The sequence below is a fragment of the Rana temporaria genome, chromosome 9 (assembly GCF_905171775.1).
Source record: "Rana temporaria chromosome 9, aRanTem1.1, whole genome shotgun sequence".
Lineage (NCBI taxonomy): Eukaryota > Metazoa > Chordata > Amphibia > Anura > Ranidae > Rana > Rana temporaria.
Window position 1 is genome coordinate 170525882 of NC_053497.1, and position 24181 is coordinate 170550062.

Genomic DNA, 24181 nt, shown 5'->3' on the forward strand with positions numbered 1-24181 from the left:
ATCCAACACAGAGGTCCTACGTATTCCAACACAGTGGTCCTACCAATCCAACACCGAGATCCTACAAATCCAACACCGAGGTCCTACAAATCCAACACCGAGATCCTACGTATTCCAACACAGAGGTCCTACAAATTCAACAACGCGGTCCTACGTATTCCAACACCGAGATCCTACAAATCCAACACCGAGGTCCTACAAATCCAACACCGAGGTCCTACGTATTCCAACACCGAGGTCCTACCAATCCAACACGAGGTCCTACCAATCCAACACCGAGATCCTACAAATCCAACACCGAAGTCCTACAAATCCAACACCAAGACCCTACGAATCCAACACCGAGGTCCTACAAATCCAACACAGAGGTCCTACGTATTCCAACACAGTGGTCCTACCAATCCAACACCAAGATCCTACAAATCCAACACCGAGGTCCTACCAATCCAACACCGAGGTCCTACGTATTCCAACACCGAGGTCCTACGAATCCAACACCGAGGTCCTACGAATCCAACAACGAGACCCTACGAATCCAACACCGAGACCCTACGAATCCAGCACCGAGACCCTACGAATCCAACACCGAGACCCTACGAATCCAACACCGAGACCCTACGAATCCAACACCGAGACCCTACGAATCCAACACCGAGACCCTACGAATCCAACACCGAGACCCTACGAATCCAACACCGAGACCCTACGAATCCAACACCGAGACCCTACGAATCCAACACCGAGACCCTACGAATCCAGCACCGAGACCCTACGAATCCAGCACCGAGACCCTACGAATCCAGCACCGAGACCCTACGAATCCAGCACCGAGACCCTACGAATCCAGCACCGAGACCCTACGAATCCAGCACCGAGACCCTACGAATCCAGCACCGAGGTTCTACGAATCCAACACCGAGGTTTACACACAGCTCTCCCCGTTTTTCAGCTCCGGGGACCGATCGCGGGACTCCAGCGGCGATCGGGTCCGTGGGTCCCACGCCCGCGGTGCTTCGGCTGTGCACTTAAAGAGGACGTACAGGTGCCCAGCCGTGCCATTCTGCCGACGTATATCTGCAGGAGGCGGTCCTTAAGTGGTTAAATGATAGAGACGGAATATCAACCAAAAATCCAGAGAAAACACGATACAAATGTTATAAATGGAGTTGCAGTTCAGTGAGTAAAATAAGTTTTTGATCCCCAAGCAAAACATGACTTAGTACTTGGTGGAGAAACCCTTGTTGGCAAGCTTGGTGGAGAAACCCTTTTTGGCAAGCACAGAGGTGAGACGTTTCTTGTAGATGGTGATCAGGTTTGCACATCTCAGGAGGGATTTTGCTCTACTCTTCTTTACAGATCTTCTCTAAATCCTTAAGTTTTCTTGGCTGTCTCTTGGGAACACAAAGTTTCAGCTCCCTCTACATATTTTCTATAGGATTAAGGTCTGGAGACTGGCTAGGCCACTCCATGACCTTCATGTGCTTCTTCCTGAGCCACTCCATTGTTGCCTTGACGGTATGTCATTATCATGCTGGAGGACCCATCCACGACCCATCTTCAGTGTTCTGGCTGAGGGAAGAAGGTTCTCATCCAAGATTTTACAATACATGGCCCCGTCCATTGGCCCCTCAATGTGGCAAAGTTGGGCTGTGCCCTTGGCAGAAAAACAGCCCCAAAGCATCATGTTTCCCCCTCTGTGCATTTTTCTTTCTCCAAACACAGCAAGTTGAGTGCCAAAGATCTCAATTTTGGTCTCATCTGAACACAGCACTTTCCCCCAATCCTTCTCTGAATCATTTAGATGTTCATTAGCATACTTCAGACGGTCCTGTACATGTACCTTCTGGAGGAGGGGGACCTTGCGGGTGCTGCAGAATTTCAATCCATGGCGGCGTATTGTGTTACCAATGGTTTCAGAGGCGGCTCCTTAATTAGGCGATCGCCTAAGGCCTCACACTCACAGGGGCCTCACAGCTGCCTAACTTCCCCAATGCATTACCCCAGTTTTGAGGGACAGGGGACCTTAACGCTGCTGTGCTCAGGCAGAGTTAAGAGCCCTGACTCAGGAGCGGGCCGCCAGCGTCCCTAACAACCAGTGAATAACGGTGACACCACCCCTTGTGACGTCAATGACACAGCATGACCTCAGTCAATATCGTCACAAGGGGCGGGTTCACCAGGTGACATGGGTCCCACCCCTTAGTTATTAAAGAGCAGGATCTGGGGGCCGCCTTGTTAAAGGGGGGCTTCCAGATTCCAATGTGCCCCCTGCCCACAGACCCCCACAGCCAGGGTTGTGGGGAAGAGGCTCTTGTCCTTGAATAATTTTTCCCATCATGGGTGTGAGTGGGGCCCCATGTCAAGTTTTGCCTCCGTGTGTTTGGTGACTGTGGTCCCAACTGCCTTGAGATCATTCACAAGCTCCTTCCGTGTAGTTCTGGGCGAATCCCTCACTTTATGGCGGAGTGGCCAGAAGAAAGCCATTACTTTCAGACATAAATAAAATGACACGTTTTAAATTTGTGAAAAGGCATGTGGGAGACCCCCCCCCAAGTACCACCGCTGCCACCCCCCCAAGTACCACCTCTGCCACCCCCCCAAGTACCACCGCTGCCACCCCCCTCAACATCACTGTTGCCACCCCCTCAAGTACCACCGCTGCCACCCCCCCTCAATTACCACCACTGCCACCCCTTCAACATCACCACTGCCACCCCCTCAAATATTTTTTGTGGGGCCTTCGTGATTTCTTGCACCGGGGCCCTGAAGTTTCTAGTTACGCCTCTCTAGTGATGCCTCTTGCTTAGGTGTTGCAGCCTCTGGGGCCTTTCAAAAAGGTGTGTATATATGTAATGACAGGTCATGTGACACTTATGCCGCGTACACACGATTTTCGGGTTGTAAAAAATTACGTTTTTTATTATGCCATTAAAAATGACCGTGTGTGGGTTCCAGAGCATTTTTCACGATGTAAAAAATGGGCATTAAAAATGTTGAACTTGCTGTAATTTTTCACTTTGTTTTTAACGTTGTCAAAAAATGGTGGTGAACGACGTGAAAAAAAAACGCGCATGTTCAGGAGCAAGTTATGAGACGGGAGCGCTCGTTCTGGTAAAACTAGCGTTCGTAATGGAGTAAGCACATTCATCACGCTGTAACAGACAGAAAAGCGTGGAACTTCTTTTACTAACTCAAAATCAGCAAAAGCAGCCCCAAGGGTGGCGCCATCCGCATGGAACTTCCCCTTTATAGTGCCGTCGTACGTGTTTGTACGTCACCGCGCTTTGCTAGAGCATTTTTTTTCACGATCGTGTAGAGGGAGGGGCCGTTTTAACAATCGGGTTAAAAAAAATCGTTTTTTACAACCCGATAAACGGTTGTGTGTACGCGGCATTAGATTGCACACAGGTGGACATCATTTCACTAATTATGTGACTTCTGAAGGTAATTGGTGGCACCAGAGCTTTTTATGGGCTTCATAACAAAGGGGGTGAATACATACGCACACGCCAATTATCCGTTTTTTATTTCTAAAATAATAATTTTATGTATATATTTTTCTAATTTTACTTTACCAACTTAGGCCCGGATTCACATACATTGGCGCATATTTATGCCGGCGTAGCGTTTCTAATATACGCTACGCCGACGCAGCGCAGAGAGGCAAGCACCGAATTCTCAAAGCACTTGCCTCCCAAACTGCGCTGGGTTCCCTCGGCGTAAGCCGGCGTAGGTGGAAGTGGGCGTGAGCCATGCTAATGAGGCGTGACCCCATGCAAATGATGGGCCGAGTGCCATACAAGTACTTAAAACGAAAGGCGCATGCGCCGTCCCGTGGACCTATCCCAGTGCGCATGCTCAGAATCACGTCGGAACTACTCCCTAAGATACGACAGATCACTGCCTACGGCGTGAACGTAACCTACGCCCAGCCCTTTTCACGTACTACGTAAACAACGTAAAATACGTCGGCTTGTGTTCCCTTTGCATGGTTGCTGCTGAGTTACACCTCCTTTATGGGGCATAACTTTGCGCCGGACGTATGACTTTACGCGCACTGCATCGGACGGACGTATTTTCGTGAATCGGCGTATCTCTCTCATTTGCATATGTGAATAGAAAATCAATGGGAGCGCCACTTGCGGCTAGCGTAACTCTGCGCCCACGATACGCCGGCGTAGGAAAGTTACGTCGGTCGGATGAAGCCTGTTTTCAGGCGTATCTAGTTTTGTGGGCACGGCGCAGAGATACGACAGCACATATTTGCACTTACGCAGCGTATCTCGAGATACGTCGGCGTAAGTGCTTTGTGAATCCGGGCCTATGGCTATTGTGTTCTGATCCATCACATATCATTCAGATAAAAAAAACAAAAAAAACATTGAATTGGCTGTAATGTAACAAAATAGGTAAAAAGCCAAGGGGGTGAATACTTTTGCAAGGCCCTGTACATGTGATACTTTGTATGTGTTTCTTATCCCGGACATCTCTCATCTGATCTCTAGAGAGCGTGTTGCTGTATCTATGACATACACTGTGATAAAAACAAGCGATATGTTGTGACGGAAAAATAAAGCTTTATTGTCAAACATTTCACATTGACAGATAACATCTCTCCAGCTCTTTGTTCTCGGCGTGACTCCAGGAACGGCTCCTCGGGGTGACAACATTGTAGAAGGCGACACGTGACGTCTCATTGTTTCTTCCTGAGTCATCTTCGTCTGTAATTAATACATTCCAATTGCCTGAAAGATAGAAGTGTGACCTACAACCGTGGGCATTTCATCACAGCCGGCTCGCCAAAAATCGACACCGCTCCGGGGGAAAATCCAACTACTGCTTGTGGGCGATCACCTTCCTCTGTTTAACCACTTAAGGACCCCTTCACGCCGTTATATGTCGGCAGAATGGCACGGCTGGGCACATCCACGTACCTGTACGTGGCTCTTCAAGCCCAGCCGTGGGGTCGCGCGCGCACCGCCTGCGTGTGCACGCGACCCGGTCCGAAGCTCCGCGGCCCCGATCGCCGCTGGAGTCCCGCGATCGGTCCCCGGAGCTGAAGAATGAGGAGAGCTGTGTGTAAACACTAAGGATGAGCTCCGGCGTGAACACGTGCAGAGCCCGCCAGGAAGTCGGCACCCGCGGTGCGCTAATCACAGCCAGGGAGACATTGTCCGATGCTCGGCTGCAGAGATCGGGAAATGTCTGCCTGGCTGTGATTAGCGCAGCGCGGGTGCCGACTTCCTGTAAGTAAAATGAACACTGAATGGGTACATTCTTGCATAGTCCTAACATTGGCTGGTTCATGATTGTTGACCATTGGTCGTTGATCATCTCATTGGTTGATGTGAATTACTTCACCTTGTACATTACTCAGTATCCGCCATTTTTACCTTTTAATCGCATTGCGCCGCCATTTCTGCCGAGCCAGAAGTAAACACACCTTCCCCGTTCTTCACTGTGGCGCCGTCATCGACCGTGTGTTCCCTAATATAGGGAAACACGATCAATGACGTCACACGTCCAGCCCCGCCCCTCTACAGTTAGAAACACAGATGAGGTCACAATTAACCCCTTCAGCGCCCCCTAGTGGTTAACTCCCAAACTGCAATTGTAATTTTCAGAGTAATCAGTGCATTTTTATAGCATTTTTTGCTGTGAAAATGACAATGGTCCCAAAAATGTGTCCAAAGTGTCCGCCATAATGTCGCGGTCACGAAAAAAATCGCTGATCGCCGCCATTAGTAGTAAAAAAAAAAATATATTAATAAAAATGCAATAAAACTATCCCCTATTTTGTAAACACTATGGCCCAGATTCTCAAAAGAGATACGACGGCCTATCTCTAGATACGCCGTCGTATCTCTGAGTCGCGCCGTCGTATCTATGCGCCTGATTCATAGAATCAGTTACGCATAGATATCCATTAGATCCGACAGGCGTAAGTCTCTTACGCCGTCGGATCTAAACTGCATTTTTTTTACCGCTAGGTGGCGCTTCCGTCGAATTCCGCGTCGAGTATGCAAATCAGCTAGATACGCGAATTCCCGAACGTACGCGCGTCCGACGCAGTAAAGTTACGACGTTTACGTTAGGCTTTTCCCGGTGTATAGTTGCCCCTGCTATATGGTGGCATAAGTGCGGCGTAACAATGTTAAGTATGGCCGTCGTTCCCGTGTCGAAATTTGAAAATTTTGCGTCGTTTGCGTAACTCGTCCGTGAATGGGGCTGGACGTAATTTACGTCCACGTCAAAACCAATACGTCCTTGTGGCGTATTAGGAGCAATGCACACTGGGAGATTTCCACGGACGTCAATCACGTCGGGTCACAGTACATTTACATAAAACACGCCCCCCCCTGATCCAAATTTGAATTAGGCGGGCTTACGCCGGCCGATTTACGCTACGCCGCCGCAACTTACGGAGCAAGTGCTTTGAGAATACAGCACTTGCCCGTCTATGTTGCGGCGGCGTAACGTAAATCGGATACGTTACGCCGCCGCAGAGATGCGCCGATCTACGTGAATCTGGGCCTATAAATTTTGCGCAAACCAATCGATAAACGCTTATTGCGATTTTTTTTTTTTACCAAAAATATGTAGAAGAATACGTATCGGTCTAAACTGAGGAAAAAAAACGTTTTTTTTTAATATATATATTTTTGGGGGATATTTATTATAGCAAAAAGGAAAAAATATTGCATTATTTTCAAAATGGTCGCTTTATTTTTGTTTATATCGCAAAAAATAAAAACCGCAGAGGTGATCAAATACCACCAAAAGAAAGCTCTATTTGTGGGGAAAAAAGGACGCCAAATTTTGTTTGGGAGCCACTTCGCACGACCGCGCAATTGTCAGTTAAAACGACGCAGTGCCGAATCGCAAAAACTGGCCAGGTCCTTTACCTGCCTAAAGGTCCGGGTCTTAAGTGGTGAATGGTGGCCACACTTAGAACGACTTTGTATAATAAGATCGTATTATTATTACGACTGGAAGATCGAAAAGATCTTTTGATGGGCCATACGCATATGATTTATGTACACTATATTGCCAAAAGTATTGGGACGCCTGCCTTCACACATTAACTTTAAAGGGGTCGGATCTTAGGATGCAATTCTAGGCCGGCCGCTAGGTGGCGATTCCATTGCGGTCGGCGTAGAATATGCAAATTACTATTTACGGCGATTCACGAACGTCTGCGTTACCCGTCGCTCTAGCTTTACGTAGTTTCCGTCGAGATACGCGTCGTAAAATTAGGGCTGAGCCCTAGGTGTTCTAAGCAATGTTAAGTATGGCCGTCGTTCCCGCGTCGAAATTTAAAAAAATCACGTCGTTTGCGTAAGTCGTCCGTGAATGGCGCTGGACGCCATTTACGTTAACGTCTAAACAAATGACGTCCGTGCGACGTCATTTAGCGCAATGCACGTCAGGTAATTTTCCCGACGGAGCATGCGCAGTACGTTTGGCGCGGGAACACGCCTAATTTAAATGGTGCCCACCCTATTTGAATAAGGCGGGCTTGCGCCGAGCGGATTTACGTTACACCGCCGCAAGTTTACAGGTAAGAGCTTTGTGAATCAGGCACTTACGCTGTAAACCTGCGGCAGTGTAACGTAAATGGGATACGTTACGCTGCCGTGGAGCAACGTAAATGTATCTGAATCTGGCCCTATATGTTTAATTCTATCAACTATTTATACTTTAAATCTTGAGAGTGGGCGCCTAAATTGGGACAGGCTGGTAGGGGCCCCAGTGCATAATTTTGCCCAGGGGCCCATGGGGCTACTAAAGCAGCCCTGGTAACACTGAATGGGTACATTCTTGCATAGTCCTAACAATGGCTGGTTCATGATTGTTGACCATTGGTCGTTGATCATTGGTCGTTGATCATCTCGTTGGTTGATGTGAATTACTTCACCTTGTACATTACTCAGTATCCGCCATTTTTACCTTTTTAATCGCATTGCGCCGCCATTTCTGCCGAGCCAGAAGAATGGCAGGACACTTTCCCTTTCCCGACCCACATCAGTGAAGGAATAGAGCATATCCCAGGTTCTGGGGTCATAGAAGGTGAGCGTCCTTGGACCTGACAGATTAAGGTAGACCCCAACTTTCTGCAAGGTGCCTCCCACTATAGGCAAGGAGCTCTCCTGTGCGTCCAGGGCTTTAAGGGCCTCCGTAAATCGGGAGATGCACCAAATCAGCGCCTGGGGGCGAAACATGTAGGCATCGCTCCTTCTTTGCAGTTTTGGAGAAGCAACGCCAACCGCCCACTCCAGTCCGTCTCCCACCTCCACCTCCCAGTAGTGGCAGCCCTGGGTAAAGGCCGGGAGGCCAAGGCAGCAACGTTCAGTCTCGAAACGGGCATCGCTTGGTGTGGGCATGTCGGGAGGAGGCTGGTTCATGAGGGTTTGGAAGTCCTCGGTGACGGACAGCTCTGGATGGGCGGTCTCGGGGGAGAAGGTGATGAAATCTGCAAGGGAACAGCAAAGGTATTATTGAGTCTCACAATTTTATAAAGTTTTTTTCCTAAATATTTTCCTCAAGGAGGAATTCTCACTGTTCATTGTTCTGTCCCCCCCAGGGACCAAACTACATGTAGTACTTGTTCCCATGTTCCTTCCTCCTTTGTAAGCCTGACTACAAGACTGTACATTGTATGCCCCATTCCTAGTGTCCGTCCAACAACATAGCCAGCAAGGAGATGGCTAATTGATAACTGACAGTTCAGTAAATAACACTCTTTGAGTTACTTACTCCTGACCCCAGCACACCGTGGGTTACTTACTCCAGACCCCAGCACTCTGTGTGTTACTTACTCCTGACCCCAGCACTCTGTGTGTTACTTACTCCTGACCCCAGCACTCTGTGTGTTACTTACTCCTGACCCCAACACCTTGTGTTACTTACTCCTGACCCCAACACCTTGTGTTACTTACTCCTGACCCTGGCACCCTGTGGGCTACTTACTCCTGAGCCCATCACTCTGTGCATTACTTACTCCTGACCCCAGCACTCTGTGTGTTACTTACTCCTGACCCCAACATCATGTGTGTTACTCCTGACACCAACATCATGTGTGTTACTTACTTCTAGCCCCAGCACCCTGTGTGTTAATTACTCCTGAACACAACACCTTGTGTGTTACTTCTGACCCCAATATCTTATGGGCTACTTACTCCTGACCCCATCACTCTGTGCATTATATACTCCTGAGCCCATCACTCTGTGCATTATTTACTCCTGACCCCAGCACTATGTGGGTTACTTACTCCTGACCCCAACATTGTGTGTGTTACTTACTCCTGACCCCAACATTGTGTGTGTTACTCCTGACCCCAAAATAGTGTGTTATTTACTCCGGACCCCAGCACCCCATGTGTTACTTACTCTTGACCCCAACATCATGTGTGTTACTTGCTTCTGGCCCCAGCACCCTGTGTGTTAATTACTCCTGAACACAACACCTTGTGTGTTACTTACTTCTGACCCCAATATCTTATGGGCTACTTACTCCTGACCCCAGCACTCTGTGCATTATATACTCCTGAGCCCATCACTCTGTGCATTATATACTCCTGAGCCCATCACTCTGTGCATTATATACTTCTGACCCCAGCACTCTGTGTTTTACTTACTCCTGACCCCAACATCGTGTGTGTTACCTTCTCCTGACCCCAACACAGTGTGTCATTTACTCCGGACCCCAGCACCCCATGTGTTACTTACTCCTGACCCCAACATCATGTGTGTTACTTCTGGCCCCAGCACCCTGTGTGTTAATTACTCCTGAACACAACACCTTGTGTGTTACTTACTTCTGACCCCAATATCTTATGGGCTACTTACTCCTGACCCCAGCACTCTGTGCATTATATACTCCTGAGCCCATCACTCTGTGCATTATATACTCCTGAGCCCATCACTCTGTGCATTACTTACTCCTGACCCCAGCACTCTGTGGGTTACTTACTCCTGACCCCAACATCGTGTGTGTTACTTACTCCGGGCCACATGTGTTACTTACTCCTGACCCCAACATCCTGTGTGTTACTTACTTCTGGCCCCAGTGTTAATTACTCCTGAACACAACACCTTGGGTGTTACTAAGTTCTGACCCCAATATCTTGTGGGCTACTTACTCCTGACTCCAGCACTCTGTGCGTTACTTACTCCTGGCCCCAGCACCCTGTGTGTTACTTACTTCTGACCCCAACATCTTGTGTGTTACCTAATCCTGACCCCAGAAACCTGTTACTTACTCTTGACCCTAGAATCCTGTGGGTTACTTAATCCTGATCCCAGCACCCTGTGGGTTACTTACTCTTGATCCCAGCACCCTGTGTTACTTACTCCTGACCCTATGACCCTGTACATTACTTACTTCTGACTCCAGAAATTTGTACCTTATTTACTCCTGACCCCAGCACCCTGTGTGTTAATTAATCCTGATCAATGCCCTCTGCTTGTTACTTAATCCTGTGCACTCTGTGCATTATATACTCCTGAGCCCATCACTCTGTGCATTACTTACTCCTGACCCCAGCACTCTGTGGGTTACTTACTCCTGACCCCAACATCGTGTGTGTTACTTACTCCTGACCCCAACACAGTGTGTTATTTACTCCGGGCCACATGTGTTACTTACTCCTGACCCCAACATCCTGTGTGTTACTTACTTCTGGCCCCAGTGTTAATTACTCCTGAACATTACTTACTTCTGACTCCAGAAATGTGTACCTTATTTACTCCTGACCCCAGCACCCTGTGTGTTAATTAATCCTGATCAATGCACTCTGCTTGTTACTTAATCCTGATCTCTGCACTCCATGCTTTACACTCTTTTTTTATTATTTTTTTATAAATCTTTTTAATATTCCAGACGGAGGTCTGGAATCTGGAGGACACTTACCTGGACTCATCACGGCTTTCCTCCAATCTAAAATCAGACAACACAGGAGATGTCAATCAGTCATTAAAGAGAACCTGTCATCAACTTAAAACATTTCAGGTAAATAAAAGTTGTCAGATACAGTTACGTTTTATTTCCTTGAGATGGGTCTCTGTTCCCTGCTGAAACATTTGACCAATCCAGGAGGAGTCAGTTCCCTAGCACCGCCCCCCTGCTTACCTGCACTTCATAATATTTATATGTATAATAATTAATATATATAATATACTGTATAATGTTTGGGGGTTTTATGTAATCTTCAGGCCTAGAAAATGTTTTAACCACTTCAGGACCGCCCGCAATGTACTGCAGACGGTCACAGTGACGTACCTCTACGTCACTGGCCTCTTTCGGGTACAGGGCATGCGCATGAACCAACACACGCCGTGATTAGACACAACGGGAGTTTGTCAGCCGGTCCCGGCCAATCACAAACCAGAGCCCTGTGTTGATAAACAACACAGGGCTCTGTACGGAGGGAACGATCTCTATGCTTCTTCTCCCTTGGGGGAGAAGTAGGGAGAAGGAACAAAGAGATTTTTAGTGAAAAGCAGCACATAATACACACATTAACGCTGGTTAGGCACCAGTGGCGGCTGGTGCTCAATATTTTTTTTTTTTGGAGGGGGCAAACAAACCTGCCCCCCCTCACTCAGGAGACTGACCGGAAGGTGGCGATCAGTGGCCTTACCTTAGGAGGCCGATGACGAGGTGGTGCTGGATCCCGAGCTCCTGGAAGCTTAAAGAGGCTGTTGCTCTTCCCCTCCACCTGCTACTCCTCACTTCAGCTTGCCAAGGGAAGAGCCGGGGGCCGTTGCTTCTCCCCCCCCCCCTGGCCAAACAGAAAGTGGGTCCTGAGACCCGATTGGCCAGGAGTCCTAAGACTCCCTGTTCATCCGGGTCTCAGGACCCGCTTCCTGATTAGCCGGGAGGAGAAGCAAGAAGACATAAGCGAATATTAATTCACTATTGTCACACAACTGGGTGGGCTCAGGGCGCAATGCTCTGCGCCCCGAGCCCACCCTTTTTTTAAAACCAATTAGAGCCTCAGGCTGTAATCATGTGCTTAAAAAAAAAAAAAAGAAAACATTGAAATCCATTTCTTTCGGTGCCCTGCATGTAGATTAGGGGCCGGGCGCATGGACAGGGGGGGCCCAATAATGGCGCGGCCACCACTGTTAGGCACACAGGTAACCTCATGATTACCCCGAGATGTTAACCCCTTCCCAGCCAGTGTCATTAGTACAGTGACAGTGCATAATATTATCACTGATCGCTGTATTGGTGTCACTGGTAATGTCAGTGCAGTAACAGTGCATAATATTATCACTGATCACTGTATTAGTGTCAGTGGTGATGTCAGTGGCAGTTAGTCAGTCCCCCCCCCCAGCGTCAGTTAGTGTCAGATTGTCCATCTCACTACCACAGTCCTATTATAAATTGCTAATCGCCGTATTAGTATTATAAAAAGAAATACAAATTCCAGTGTATACATCATTCATAGACGCTAAGGCTCGGTTCACATATATGCCAATCGGATGCACTTTTAACCGCACCCGATTCGCATAACACGTGAACTGTACCGGCTTTCAACGGAGCCGGTTCACAAAGTCTGGGGGCGCCCGCAATCTTTTTTTTTTATTTTTTATAAAAGGGTCCTGTGCGATTTTTGGGTCCAGTTCAGGTGCGAATTCATGTAAAAACCACACCAGACTTGGGAAAACTCGGCCTAGTCAATAATATACAAGCCGAGAGTGGTATTCAGGGGCTCCACATCCCTTAAAGATAAATTGTCACCTAATGTCTTGGATCCTCCCAAGATCCAATCAATGTTTTTGTCAGGCCTCGTGGGTTTCTTCAAATGTGGGAAGTGCCAGGTCTGTGCTGTTAATACCGTAATTTCAAAAAAGACCACGAGTTTTTGTTCCAGACATTTGTCTAAAACTTTTCCCATCGAGTCATTTATTACTTGCTCTAGTACAGGGGTTATTTATTTATTGCAATGCCCCTGTGGCCTTCAATACGTGGGCAGGACAAAGCGTTCACTCCAAATACGCTTAAATGAACATATAACCAATATTATGAGTGGCTTCCTTAACCACTCAGTGTCCAAACATTTTTTGGTGGCCCACAATAAAGACCCTAAGGGCATTATTTGTATGGGGATAGATAAATTTCAGGCGCACTGGAGAGGCAGTGACCTAGTGAGGAGTATCTCAAGAACCGAAATGTTGTGGGTGCACACATTAAAATGTTACGAACCGCACGGTTTAAACATAGAAGTGGATGTGAACTGCTTCATCGATAACTCCTAGTTCTAGTTAAGGCCTGTATTGCCACTTGCCTCTGTTCCAGTTTCCAGGTTTCCATCCTCCCCTATTTTTAAAATCATCAGGGCCCTAGTCAGACGCTGATGGTGGTGTCTTTAGTGGCCCATTGTGTATTGTAGGTCTAAAATATTTTTTGGGGTTTGCAATACATAGGATGTTCGTGTTTCTGTTTTTTATATATATTTTTTATATCTATTTATTTTATGCATTTCATTGGGGTATTGATTATTGCCTTGGTGATGTTTTTTTGTACTACGGACATAGGTCTCAGGTGCCTAGATGAGCCACCATATATATGTGATTTTTTATATAGATGGTTGGGTATATTTATATTTTTATTTTAAATATATTTTTTTATTTAAATTTGCATATATATTATACCAACGTGGGAGACACATTGGGGTTGATTTACTAAAGAGAAATCCACTGTACACTACAAGTGCACTTGTAAGTGCAGTCGCTGTTGATCGCTGTAGATCTGAGGGGAAGCTCTAAAATGAGGGGACGCTCTGCTGATTTTAACATCCAATCATGTGCAAGCTAAAATGCTGTTTTTTATTTTTCTTGCATGTCCCCCTTAGATCTACAGCGACTGAACTTCCATGTGCACTTGCAGTGCACTTGTAGTGCAAAGTGGATTTGCCCTTCGTAAATAACCCCCATTGTCTTTATCATATTAATTTGACAATGTCAGTTGCTGTGGCATGTTGTAATGACATTGGTTTTTTGCGATTTTGTGGTGCTGTAATTATACACACCGCAGTCCACAGCTTTGGTCTTCACCTTGTTTTGCTAGCGTACATTTGGTTTAGCAAATATTTGGAACTGCAATGTCTATCAGTCAATCATGCAGTTATTCTGTTTAGAGTTTTATTTTGCTGCTTCAGGCTGCATTGAAAATATTTTGTATTATATTAATATATTAATTAATTTTTTATTTTGCACCTGGATTCTGCGCTTTTTTGAGACTCTGGGACGCACGGGAGGTCATTTGATTGGCGTGTGCAGGTTTCCTCTTTGTGACCTTTAGTCTCTGGGCATCTCCAGGTTGTTTTTATATTTTGCCCTTCTTCTTTTCCCTGAGTTAAGATGGCGGACGGAAGGTCACCTGAGACGTGTGTCCAATGCTGGCTCTGCCGGCTCCGCCTCTTTACATGTACTTAAGCGGTGACGCAGGACGCCTCCTCACTACCCGTGAGCAAGTCTGATTAGACGAAACGTCGGGAGGAGACGTACTGACGTCACCGCGATTTGAGGACTACACGTTCTATTACCGGCCGGATCCTTTTATGCTGTTTTTATCGTCATATCTGTAAGTGTGCTACGTTTTATTTAATAAATGTTCTAAAACGTTATCACACCATTGTGAGCTTTTCTTCTCCATGACCGTTGTTTGCCTGGTGAGTCCGAGGACTGTCTTGTGAGAAGATTCTTTCCATTTGCTGCCTACATTCCCCTTGCAGTTTCTGATCTATCTAGATCTAGGGCTCTGGTAAGGGTCAGTGTGTACTTTGGTGGTGGGTTTGCATGTCACACTGTCCGTTTGCCAGTCACAAGGGGATGATTTGTGTGTGGATACCATACAATATCACACTATTTTAGTTTTATTTTGCTTTCTGGATGCTCTACTGACGGACTGCTGGGAAGACCATATCAAGACCTTGATCTCCTGCGCAGCCCAGGTGTTTGGCTACCTGCTCGGCTTGATCCATTTGGATCTGATTATCCGGTAAGGGTCAGCATTTTCAGGGAGCAGTGATCCAGATCCCCTTCACGGATGCGATTTTATATGGAATTTAATTATTCACAGAACTTTAACACCATTTATACACATTCTGTCTGAGAAGAATTCTCTTTTTTGGACTCTGTAGTGTTCACTATTATATGACCTGATAAGTCATATTTATCCTCAATTTTTTTAGCGCAACTTCACCTTTTTTCATCACAATAATATACACTTATTGGAATTTATTTTATTTTTTAACCCAGCAGAATACATTTTGGCTAAAATGTTCTAAAAATGTTTTATTTTTTTTCCAGATATGGTTTACAGTAGAAGGTAAAAAAAATAGGGCCAGATTCTCAAAAGAGATACGCCGGCGTATCTCTGAGTCTGCCCGTCGTATCTATGCGCCTGATTCATAGATTCAGTTACGCATAGATAAGCATTAGATTCGACAGGCGTAAGGTTCTTGCGCTGTCGGATCTTAAATGCAATTTTTTTTTGTCCGCTAGGTGTGGCCGACGCCGTTTTCCCCGTCGAGTATGCAAATTTGCAAAATACGCGAATTCCAGAACGTACGCGCGGTCGACGCAGAGAAGTTACGACGTTTACGTTAGATTTGCGACGCGTAAAGTTGCCCCTGGGTATATGAGGTGCAGTCAATGGCCCGGATTCAGAGAGCAATTGCGCCTGCGTAACCATAGTTACGCAGCGCAATTGCTTACTTGCGCCGGCGTAACGAATGCTCCTGATTCAGGAACCTCGTTACGCTGACTGCAGCCTAAGAAATGACTGGCATAAGGCTCTTATGCCCGCATATCTTAGGCTGCATTCTTGCGATGGCCGCTAGGTGGCGTTCCCGTTGTGCTCAGCGTATAGTATGCAAATTGCATACTAACACCGATTCACAACGTTACGCGAGCCCTGCGTACGCAGTTTACGTCGTTTGCGTACAGCGGTTTTCGCCTAAGGCTTTCCCTGCTATTAGCAGGGGCAGCCAATGTTACGTATACCCGTCGTTCCCGCGTCGCAAAATTTGAACTTTACGTAGTTTGCATAAGTGAATGGCGCTAGACGCCATTCACGTTCACTTTGAAGCAAATGACGTCCTTGCGACGTCATTTGCCGCAATGCACGTCGGGAAAGTTTCCCGACGGAGCATGCGCTCTACGATCGGCGCGGGAACGCGCCTAATTTAAATGATTCCCGCCCCCTATGGGATCATTTAAATCGCGCTTGCGCCGGGCATTTTGCTGGAGCGCCCACGCAATTTACGGAGCTACTGCTCCGTGAATCGCGGGTAGCGCAGAAAATTTGCGGGGGCGCAGGGCAAAAACGTTGCCCTGCGCCTCCGTAAAAAAAAAGCGCAAAGGTACCTGAATCTAACCCAATGTTAAGTATGGCCGTCGTTCCCGCGTCGAAATTTGAAAATTGACGTTGTTTGCGTAAGTCGTCCGTGAATGGGGCTGGATGCCATTTACGTTCACGTCGAAACCAATGACGTCCTTGCGACGTCATTTAGCGCAATGCACGTCGGGAAATTTTAGGAAAGGCGCATGCGCAGTACGTTCGGCGCCGGAACGCGCCTAATTTAAATGATCCACGCCCCCTACCCTTAGTATGAGCCCTCCGCTTTACTTACCCACTTCTGAGCTCAGCTCACCTAGATGACCACAAAGAGAGAAAATAAAATAAAAAGACGATTAAAATCCCACCAAAGCGAGAAAAAAGACAGAACAAAAAAAATCGCTTTTCTATGCAAATCGTCTTCTAACTCATCAATATTAAAATACGACCTTTGCGTTTTCAATCCGCAGTCTGTCACTTTCTAAAGAGATCAAAAAATTCAAATGTCGCTTCCCTTCACTATGGTGACCCCGGGGGGCGTTCGCTCTGAAATTCATCGCTCTATAAAATCTTCCTTACGTGATTGGTCCGTGGCTTGTCCCAGAAGTCATAACTAGTGAGATACCCCCCCCCTCCCCTCCCCCAAGGCTCCCCCCCTCCCATCCCCCAAGGCTCCCCCCCTCCCATCCCCCAAGGCTCCCCCCCTCCTAAGGGGGACTCATATTCTGCAGCTTATCTCATAACTCCACTGAGATTGCTTGGGTGGGTGATGGTTCTGTCCCTCTTATATGTTATTCCTTCTATTGTACTGTATCACGTTACTATTGTTCTTATGTATGCTGACATCTAGTGGTGGGTTAGAGCAATCACAGCACTGGATTTACTATCTCCCTCTGTTTTTCCCCTCCTGTTTAGTGCCATTTTACTGTATCAGGTTTCTATTGCTATTATGTATGCCGCCATCTAGTGGTGGTTTAGGGCCATTACAGCATTGGATTAAGTACCTCAAGTACCTTTTTCCCCTACTGGTTAGTGCTAGTTAGTTCTGTTGTGGTATTGCACTGTATCAGGTTGCTGTTTTTCTTATGCATGCCGCCATCTAGTGGTTATTTAAGGACATAACAGCATTGGATTTAGTATCTCCCTCTGTTTTTCCCCCTCCTGTTTAGTGCTAGTTAGTTCTGTTGTGGTATTTTATTATATCAGGCTGCTATTGCTATTATGCATGCCGCCATCTAGTGGTGGTTTAGGGGAACCACAGCATCCCCCTCTGTTATCCCATCCTGTTTAGTGCTAGGCAGTTCTGTCCCTCCTTTATGTAATTGTTTTCCTGTTGTGTATTGTATTGTATCGCGTTTCTATTGTTCTTATGAATGCTGACATCTAGTGGTGGTTTGGGGTCAACACAGCATTAGATTTAGTATCTCCGTTTTCCTATCTTGTTTAGTGCTAGTTAGTTCTGTCCCTCCTTTATGTATTTTTTGTCTGTTGAGGTATTGTAATGTATCTGGTTGCTATTGCATGCTGCTGCCATCTATTGGTGGTTTTGGGTGATCACAGCATTGGGATTTGCCTCTGATTCCCCCTCCTGTTTAGTGCTAGTTAGTTCTGTTCCTCCTTTATGTATTTTTCGTCTGTTGAGGTATTGTACTGTATCTGGTTGCTATTGCATGCTGCTGCCATCTATTGGTGGTTTTGGGTCATCACAGCATTGGGATTTGCCTCTGTGGTATTATACTCTATCTGGTTGCTAATATTCTTATGCATGCTGACATCTAGTGGTGGTTTAGAGCAATCACAGCATTGGATTTAGTATCTCCCTCTGTCTTTCCCCCTCCTCTTTAGTGCTAGTTAGTTCTGTTGTGGTATTTTATTATATCAGGCTGCTATTGCTATTATGTATGCCGCCATCTAGTGGTGGTTTAGGGGAACCACAGCATCTCCCTCTGTTTTATTGTCCTGTTTAGTGCTAGGCAGTTCTGTCCCTCCTTTATGTATTTTTTTCCTGTTGTGTATTGTATCGCGTTTCTATTGTTCTTATGAATGCTGACATCTAGTGGTGGTTTGGGGTCAACACAGCATTTTATTTAGTATCTCTGTTTTCCTTTCTTGTTTAGTGCTAGTTAGTTCTGTCCCTCCTTTATATATTTTTTGTCTGTTGAGGTATTGTACTGTATCTGGTTGCTATTGCATGCTGCTGCCATCTATTGGTGGTTTTGGGTCATCACAGCATTGGGAATTTGCCTCTGATTCCCCCTCCTGTTTAGTGCTGGTTGGTTTTGTCCCTCCTTTATGTCATTTTCTTCTGCTGTGGTATTGTTCTGTATTAGGTTTCTAAGTAAGCAATACATTATACAATTGTATTTTCTTCAACTGCACTGTATCTGGTTGCTAATGTTCTTATGTATGCTGACATCTAGTGGTGGCTTAGAGAAATCACAGCATTGGATATAGTATTTCCCTCTGTTTTTCTCACATGTTTAGTGCTAGTTAGTTCTGGTGTGGTATTGTACTATATCAGGATGCCTTTTGTTCTTCAATAAATTCCTTTTATTTTTTAGAAATGTTGCTCTTATGGTACACACTGTGCTTTCAATCATATACAAAAATATACATAAAAAACATTTAATTGCATTTCCATAAAACATTATTTTTGTTATCAACCGTGTAGCCTTTTGTGTATTATTTCTATTTTTCTTTTTTTCTTCTTCTATATGCTGACATCTAGTGTTGATTTTGGGTCATCACAGCATTGGGATTTGGTATCGCCCTCTATTTTCCCCTCCTGTTTAGTGCTAGTTAGTTCTGTCCCTCCTTTATGTCATTTTCTTCTGCTGTGGTATTGTACTGTATTAGGTTTCTGTTGTTTATAATGTATGCTGACATCTAGTGGTGGTTTCAGGGCAATCACTGCATTGGATTTAGTTTCTCCCTGTTTTCCTCTCCTGTTTAGTGCTAGTTAGTTCTGTTCCTCGTTTATGTATTTTTCTTCTGTTGTGGTATTGTACTGTATCAGGTTACAATTGTTCTTATATATGCTGACATTTAGTGGTGGTTTTAGAGCAAGCACAGAATTGGATTTAGTATCTCCTTCTGTTTTCCTCTCCTGTTTAGTGCTAGTTAGTTCTGTCCCTCCTTTATGTCATTTTCTTTCTGCTGTGGTATTGTACTGTATCTGTTTGCTTTTGTTATTATGTATGCTGACATCTAGTGGTGGTTTAGGGCCATCGCAACTTTTGATTTAGTATCTCCCTCTGTTTTCCCTTCTTGTTTAGTGCTAGTTTGTTCTGCCCTTCCTTTGTGTATTTTTGTTTTTCCGTTGTGATATTGTACTGTATCAGGTTGCTATTGTTGTTATTATGTATGCTGACATCTAGTGGTTATTTAAGGCCATAACAGCATTGGATTTGGTATCTCCCTCTGTTTTCCCATCCTGTTTAGTGCTAGTTAGTTCTGTCCCTGCTTTGTGTATTTTTTTTCTGCTGTGGTATCTAGTGGTTATTTAAGGCCATAACAGCACTGCCTTCAGTATACTCCTCTGTTTCCCCCTCCTGTTTAGTGCTAGTTAGTTCTGTTGTGGTATTGTACTGTATCAGGTTGCTACTGTTTTTATGTATGCTGACAACTAGTGGTGGTTCAAGGCCATTATAGCATTGGATTAAGTATCTCCCTCTGCTTTCCTTTCTTGTTTAGTGCTAGTTAGTTCTGTTGTGGTATTGTGCTGTATCAGGTTGTTATTGTTTTTTATGCATGCTGACATCTAGTGGTGGTTCAGGGCCATTACAGCATTGGATTAAGTATATTCCTCTGCTTTCCCCCTCCTGTTTAGTGCTAGTTAGTTCTGTTGTGGTATTGTGTTGTATAAGGCTGCTATTGTTCTTATGTATGCTGACATCTAGTGGTGGTTTTGGGCCATAACAGCATTTTATTTAGTATCTCCCTCTGTGTTCCTATCTTCTTTAGTGCTAGTCAATTCTGTTTCTCCTTTATGTATCATTGTTCTGTTGTGGTATTATACTGTATCAGGTTGCTGTTTTTTTTTATGCATGCTGACATCTAGTGGTTATTTAAGGCCATAACAGCATTGGATTTGGTATCTCCCTCTGTTTTCCCATCATGTTTAGTGCTAGTTAGTTCTCTCCCTGCTTTGTGTATTATTATTTTTTCTGTTGTGGTATTGTACTGTATCAGGTTGCTATTGTTTTTATGTATGCTGACATCTAGTGGTGGTTTAGGGCAACCACAGAATTTTATTCAAAATCTCCCTCTGCACGCTCTGTTCCTCCTCGATTTTTTTGTTCTGTTGTATTATACTGTATCTGGTAGCTATTGTTCTTATGTATGTTGACAACTAGTGGTGGTTTAGGGCCATCACAGCATTTGATTAAGTATCTCCCTCTGTTCTCCTCCTGTTTAGTGCTAGTTAGTTCTGTTGTGGTATTGTACTGTATCAGGTTGCTATTGCTATCATGTATGCTGACATCTAGTGCTTATTTAGGGCCATCACAATATTGGATTTGGTATCTCCCTCTGTTTTTCCCTCCTGTTTAGTGCTAGTTAGTTTTGTTGTGGTATTATACTGTATCTGGCTGCTTTTTGTCTTATATATGCCGACATCTGGTGGTGGTTTAGGCCCATCACAGAATTTTATTTAGTATCTCCCTCTGTTTTCCCTACTTATTTAGTGCTAGTTAGTTCTGTCCCTACTTTGTGTCTTTTTTTTTTCTATTGTGGTATTGTACTGTATCTGGTTGCTATTGCATGCTGCCATCTATTGGTGGTTTTGGGTCGTCACAGAATTTTGATTTGCCTCTGATTTCCCCTCCTGTTTAGTGCTAGTTAGTTCAGTCATAAGCAAGCAATACATAATACAATTTTATTTCCTTCAACCACGGGTTGAAGGAAAGAAAATTGCTAGATTCCCCCATCACTGACTGTGTTGATAAAAGGATAACAGAAACTTTGGTGGTCTGTACCTGGAATTGTTCTGACGAGCGTGTACACACGTCGGTTTGTGTGTATATAATTAATTTCCTGATTTTATCAGTAAAGGTTGCCCAAGGATAATAGACTAGGCCGGTGCGCCCTCTGTCTGTTTGTTTATGGTTGCAGCTCGATGGGGGATTCCATCCCACTGCACTATTTTTTTCTGACAGGCGGTGTTTTCTCCTTGATCAGAATACAATGATCACTGCTGGCAGCTATAGCGATCGAACTAATGCTAAAGCATTGTGATCGAATGAAAAAAAAAATCCCTGACAGGCTGGTTGTATCGAACTCAATCGATAGATTGACTTTAGTACAATCATCCTGCCCATAGATAAATCAATATGTGTCCGGTTCCTGCTGAACTGGCCTACTTTCGATCCGTCTATGGCCGGCCATAACTAGATCCTCCCTGATTTTTCCATGCCCTCAGTCAGTTTTTAGTTCTCACAGAGGCAGGAGATAGTAAAATCATTGGGCCAGATCCACGAAGAAGTTACGACGGCGTATCTATTGATACGCCGCGTAACTTCTAGTTTGCTCCGGCGTATCTTTGTTTTGTATCAACAAAACAAGATACGCCTGAAGCTGGGCTAGATCCGACTGGCGTACGTCTTAGTACGCCGTCGGATCTAAGGTGCATATTTACGCTGGCCGCTAGGTGGCGCTTCCGTCGATTTCCGCGTCGAGTACGCAAATTAGCTAGATACGCCAATCCACAAACGTACGTCCGGCCGGCGCATTTTTTTTACGTTGTTTCCGTAAGGCTTTTTCTGCCGTAAAGTTACCCTTGTTATATGAGGCGTATCCTATGTTAAGTATGGATGTCGTTCCCGAGTCGAATTTTAAAAATTTTACGTCGTTCGCGAATAAGGCTTTGCGTAGAATGACGTTCACGTCGAAAGCATTGGCTTGTTGCGGGTTAATTTGGAGCATGCGCACTGGGATACCCCCACGGACGGCACATGCGCCGTTCAGAAAAAACGGCAGATTTACGCTACGCCGCCGTAACTTTAAAAGGCAAGTGCCTTGTGAATACAGCTCTTGCCTCTCAAAGTTGCGGCGGCATAGCGTTAATAGGATACGCTACGCCTGCCTAAAAGTACGATGCGCTACGTGGATCTGGCTCATTTTTTTTTTACATTTCAAAAGCCTGAAAAAACTGTGATGAAATGATTTGAGGTAAAACTGCATTAAAGAGAATGTCTGTGTTTTATTGAGGAGTTATACTGCCTGTGGATGGTACCAAGTCAGCAAGTGACCATACAGTCCGGACAGACCGGGGTCCTGGAGGTATGTCAGTGCATAAAGTGTCATTTGTAACAGAATAGTAATAAAGATAAGATGAGAAAGGACATGAAATAGAAGAAAGGTGTCCTTTCAATGTATATAGTTTACAGATATAATGTATCAGTATATATATATATATATATCTATATATATCTCTATATATAATATAATATATTATACCATAAAAGCTTACCATTTCTTTTCTGGAATTCATCTACAAACAAAAATATATATATATATTTAGAAAATTAGGGTAACCAATTGAAAATTTTTAATAATATACATTTAGTATAGTGGACTTACCAGCAAGTCACAATATACAGCAACAGTACTTTTTTTATTTTTATTTTTTTATTAAAAGCTCCACCTTTCATTATTAAAATGCGATCCTTGGGCTCCAATCCTAGATAAATTAGTTAATTCGGAAATTAATCCGAAAATCAACAAAAAACAGTTTAACTAATTCTTCCAAATATTAGAAAATTTGAAAATGTGAAAATTATGAATTTTAGAATTTCCAAAATTACTAATTTTCACATTTCTGACTTTTTGGAATTCTAAAACTCGTAAATTCTGAAAATTAGAAAATTCTGAAATTTCTGAAATTAGAAAAATCCAGAAAAAAAAACAAGAATAAAAATCCGAAAATTCTAAAGAACGAAAAACCCGAAAATTGGGAATAATATTAATTTAGTATAGTGGAGTTTACAAGTCACAGTATACAGCAACAGTACCATTGTTTTTATTTATTTTTTTAATAAAAGCTCCACCTTTCGTTATTAAAATGTGGTCCTTGGGCTCCAATCCTAGACAAATTTGTTAATTCGGAAATTAATCCGAATAAACAAAAAACAGTTTAACTAATTCTTCCAAATATTCAAAAATTCTAAAATTCTGAATTTTAGAATTTCCAAAATTACTAATTTTCAAATCTCTGACTTTTTGGAATTCTAAAACTCGTAAATTCTGAAAATGAGAAAATTCGGAAATTTGAAAAATCAGAATAAAAATCTGAAAATTCAAAAGAACGAAAACCCGAAAATTAAAAATTGAGAATAATATTAATTTAGTATAGTGGAGTTTTCAGTAAGTTTAGAAGTCACAATATACAGCAACAGTACCATTGTTTTTTAAATAAAAGCCCCACCTATCATTATTGAAATGAGATCCTTGAGCTCCAGTCCAACCTATGTGCACTGCCGAAATTGAAATTTTTATATTTTTTTCATAAATTCTAAAATTTGTAAATTCTAAAATTTGTAAATTCTAAAATTTGTAAATTCGAAAATTCAGAATATAAAAATTTGCAATTTGGAAGTCCAAAAATGTTTGAATTCGAAAATGAGAAAGAAAATCCAAAAATCTGAAAATTCTAAATAATAACTAACTAATAATAAATAACTATTAAATTATAGGTATTGGAATTTCTTTTCAAATTTGGCCTTTAGTGAAAGTGACGAATACAAATTTTATCCGAAGTTATGAATTTTATCCGAAGTTACGAATTATTCATTTAATATAGTGGACATTTCAGTAAGTTTACAAGCCACAATA

The 24181-nt window shown here is 44.1% G+C and overlaps 1 protein-coding gene across 3 annotated transcripts in view; it reads right to left on the reverse strand.

Annotated features, from left to right (window-relative positions):
* Positions 1–4555: 4555 nt before the first annotated feature.
* LOC120914336 (butyrophilin subfamily 1 member A1-like) overlaps positions 4556–24181 on the reverse strand; it is an 83349-nt gene continuing 63723 nt past the window's right edge. The window contains exons 5-9 of one of the 3 annotated variants that reach the window (XM_040324999.1): positions 22821–22841; positions 16647–16667; positions 10913–10939; positions 7951–8473; positions 4556–4745 (exon numbers count right to left, since the gene is read on the reverse strand). In XM_040324999.1, the coding sequence (XP_040180933.1) occupies positions 4712–4745; positions 7951–8473; positions 10913–10939; positions 16647–16667; positions 22821–22841 (626 nt within the window). In that variant the 3' untranslated portion in view covers positions 4556–4711. Of the gene's footprint in view, positions 4746–5178; positions 5394–7904; positions 8474–10912; positions 10940–16646; positions 16668–22820; positions 22842–24181 lie in introns of those variants that run through there. The other 2 variants (XM_040325000.1, XM_040325001.1) reach the window with 2 other exon arrangements.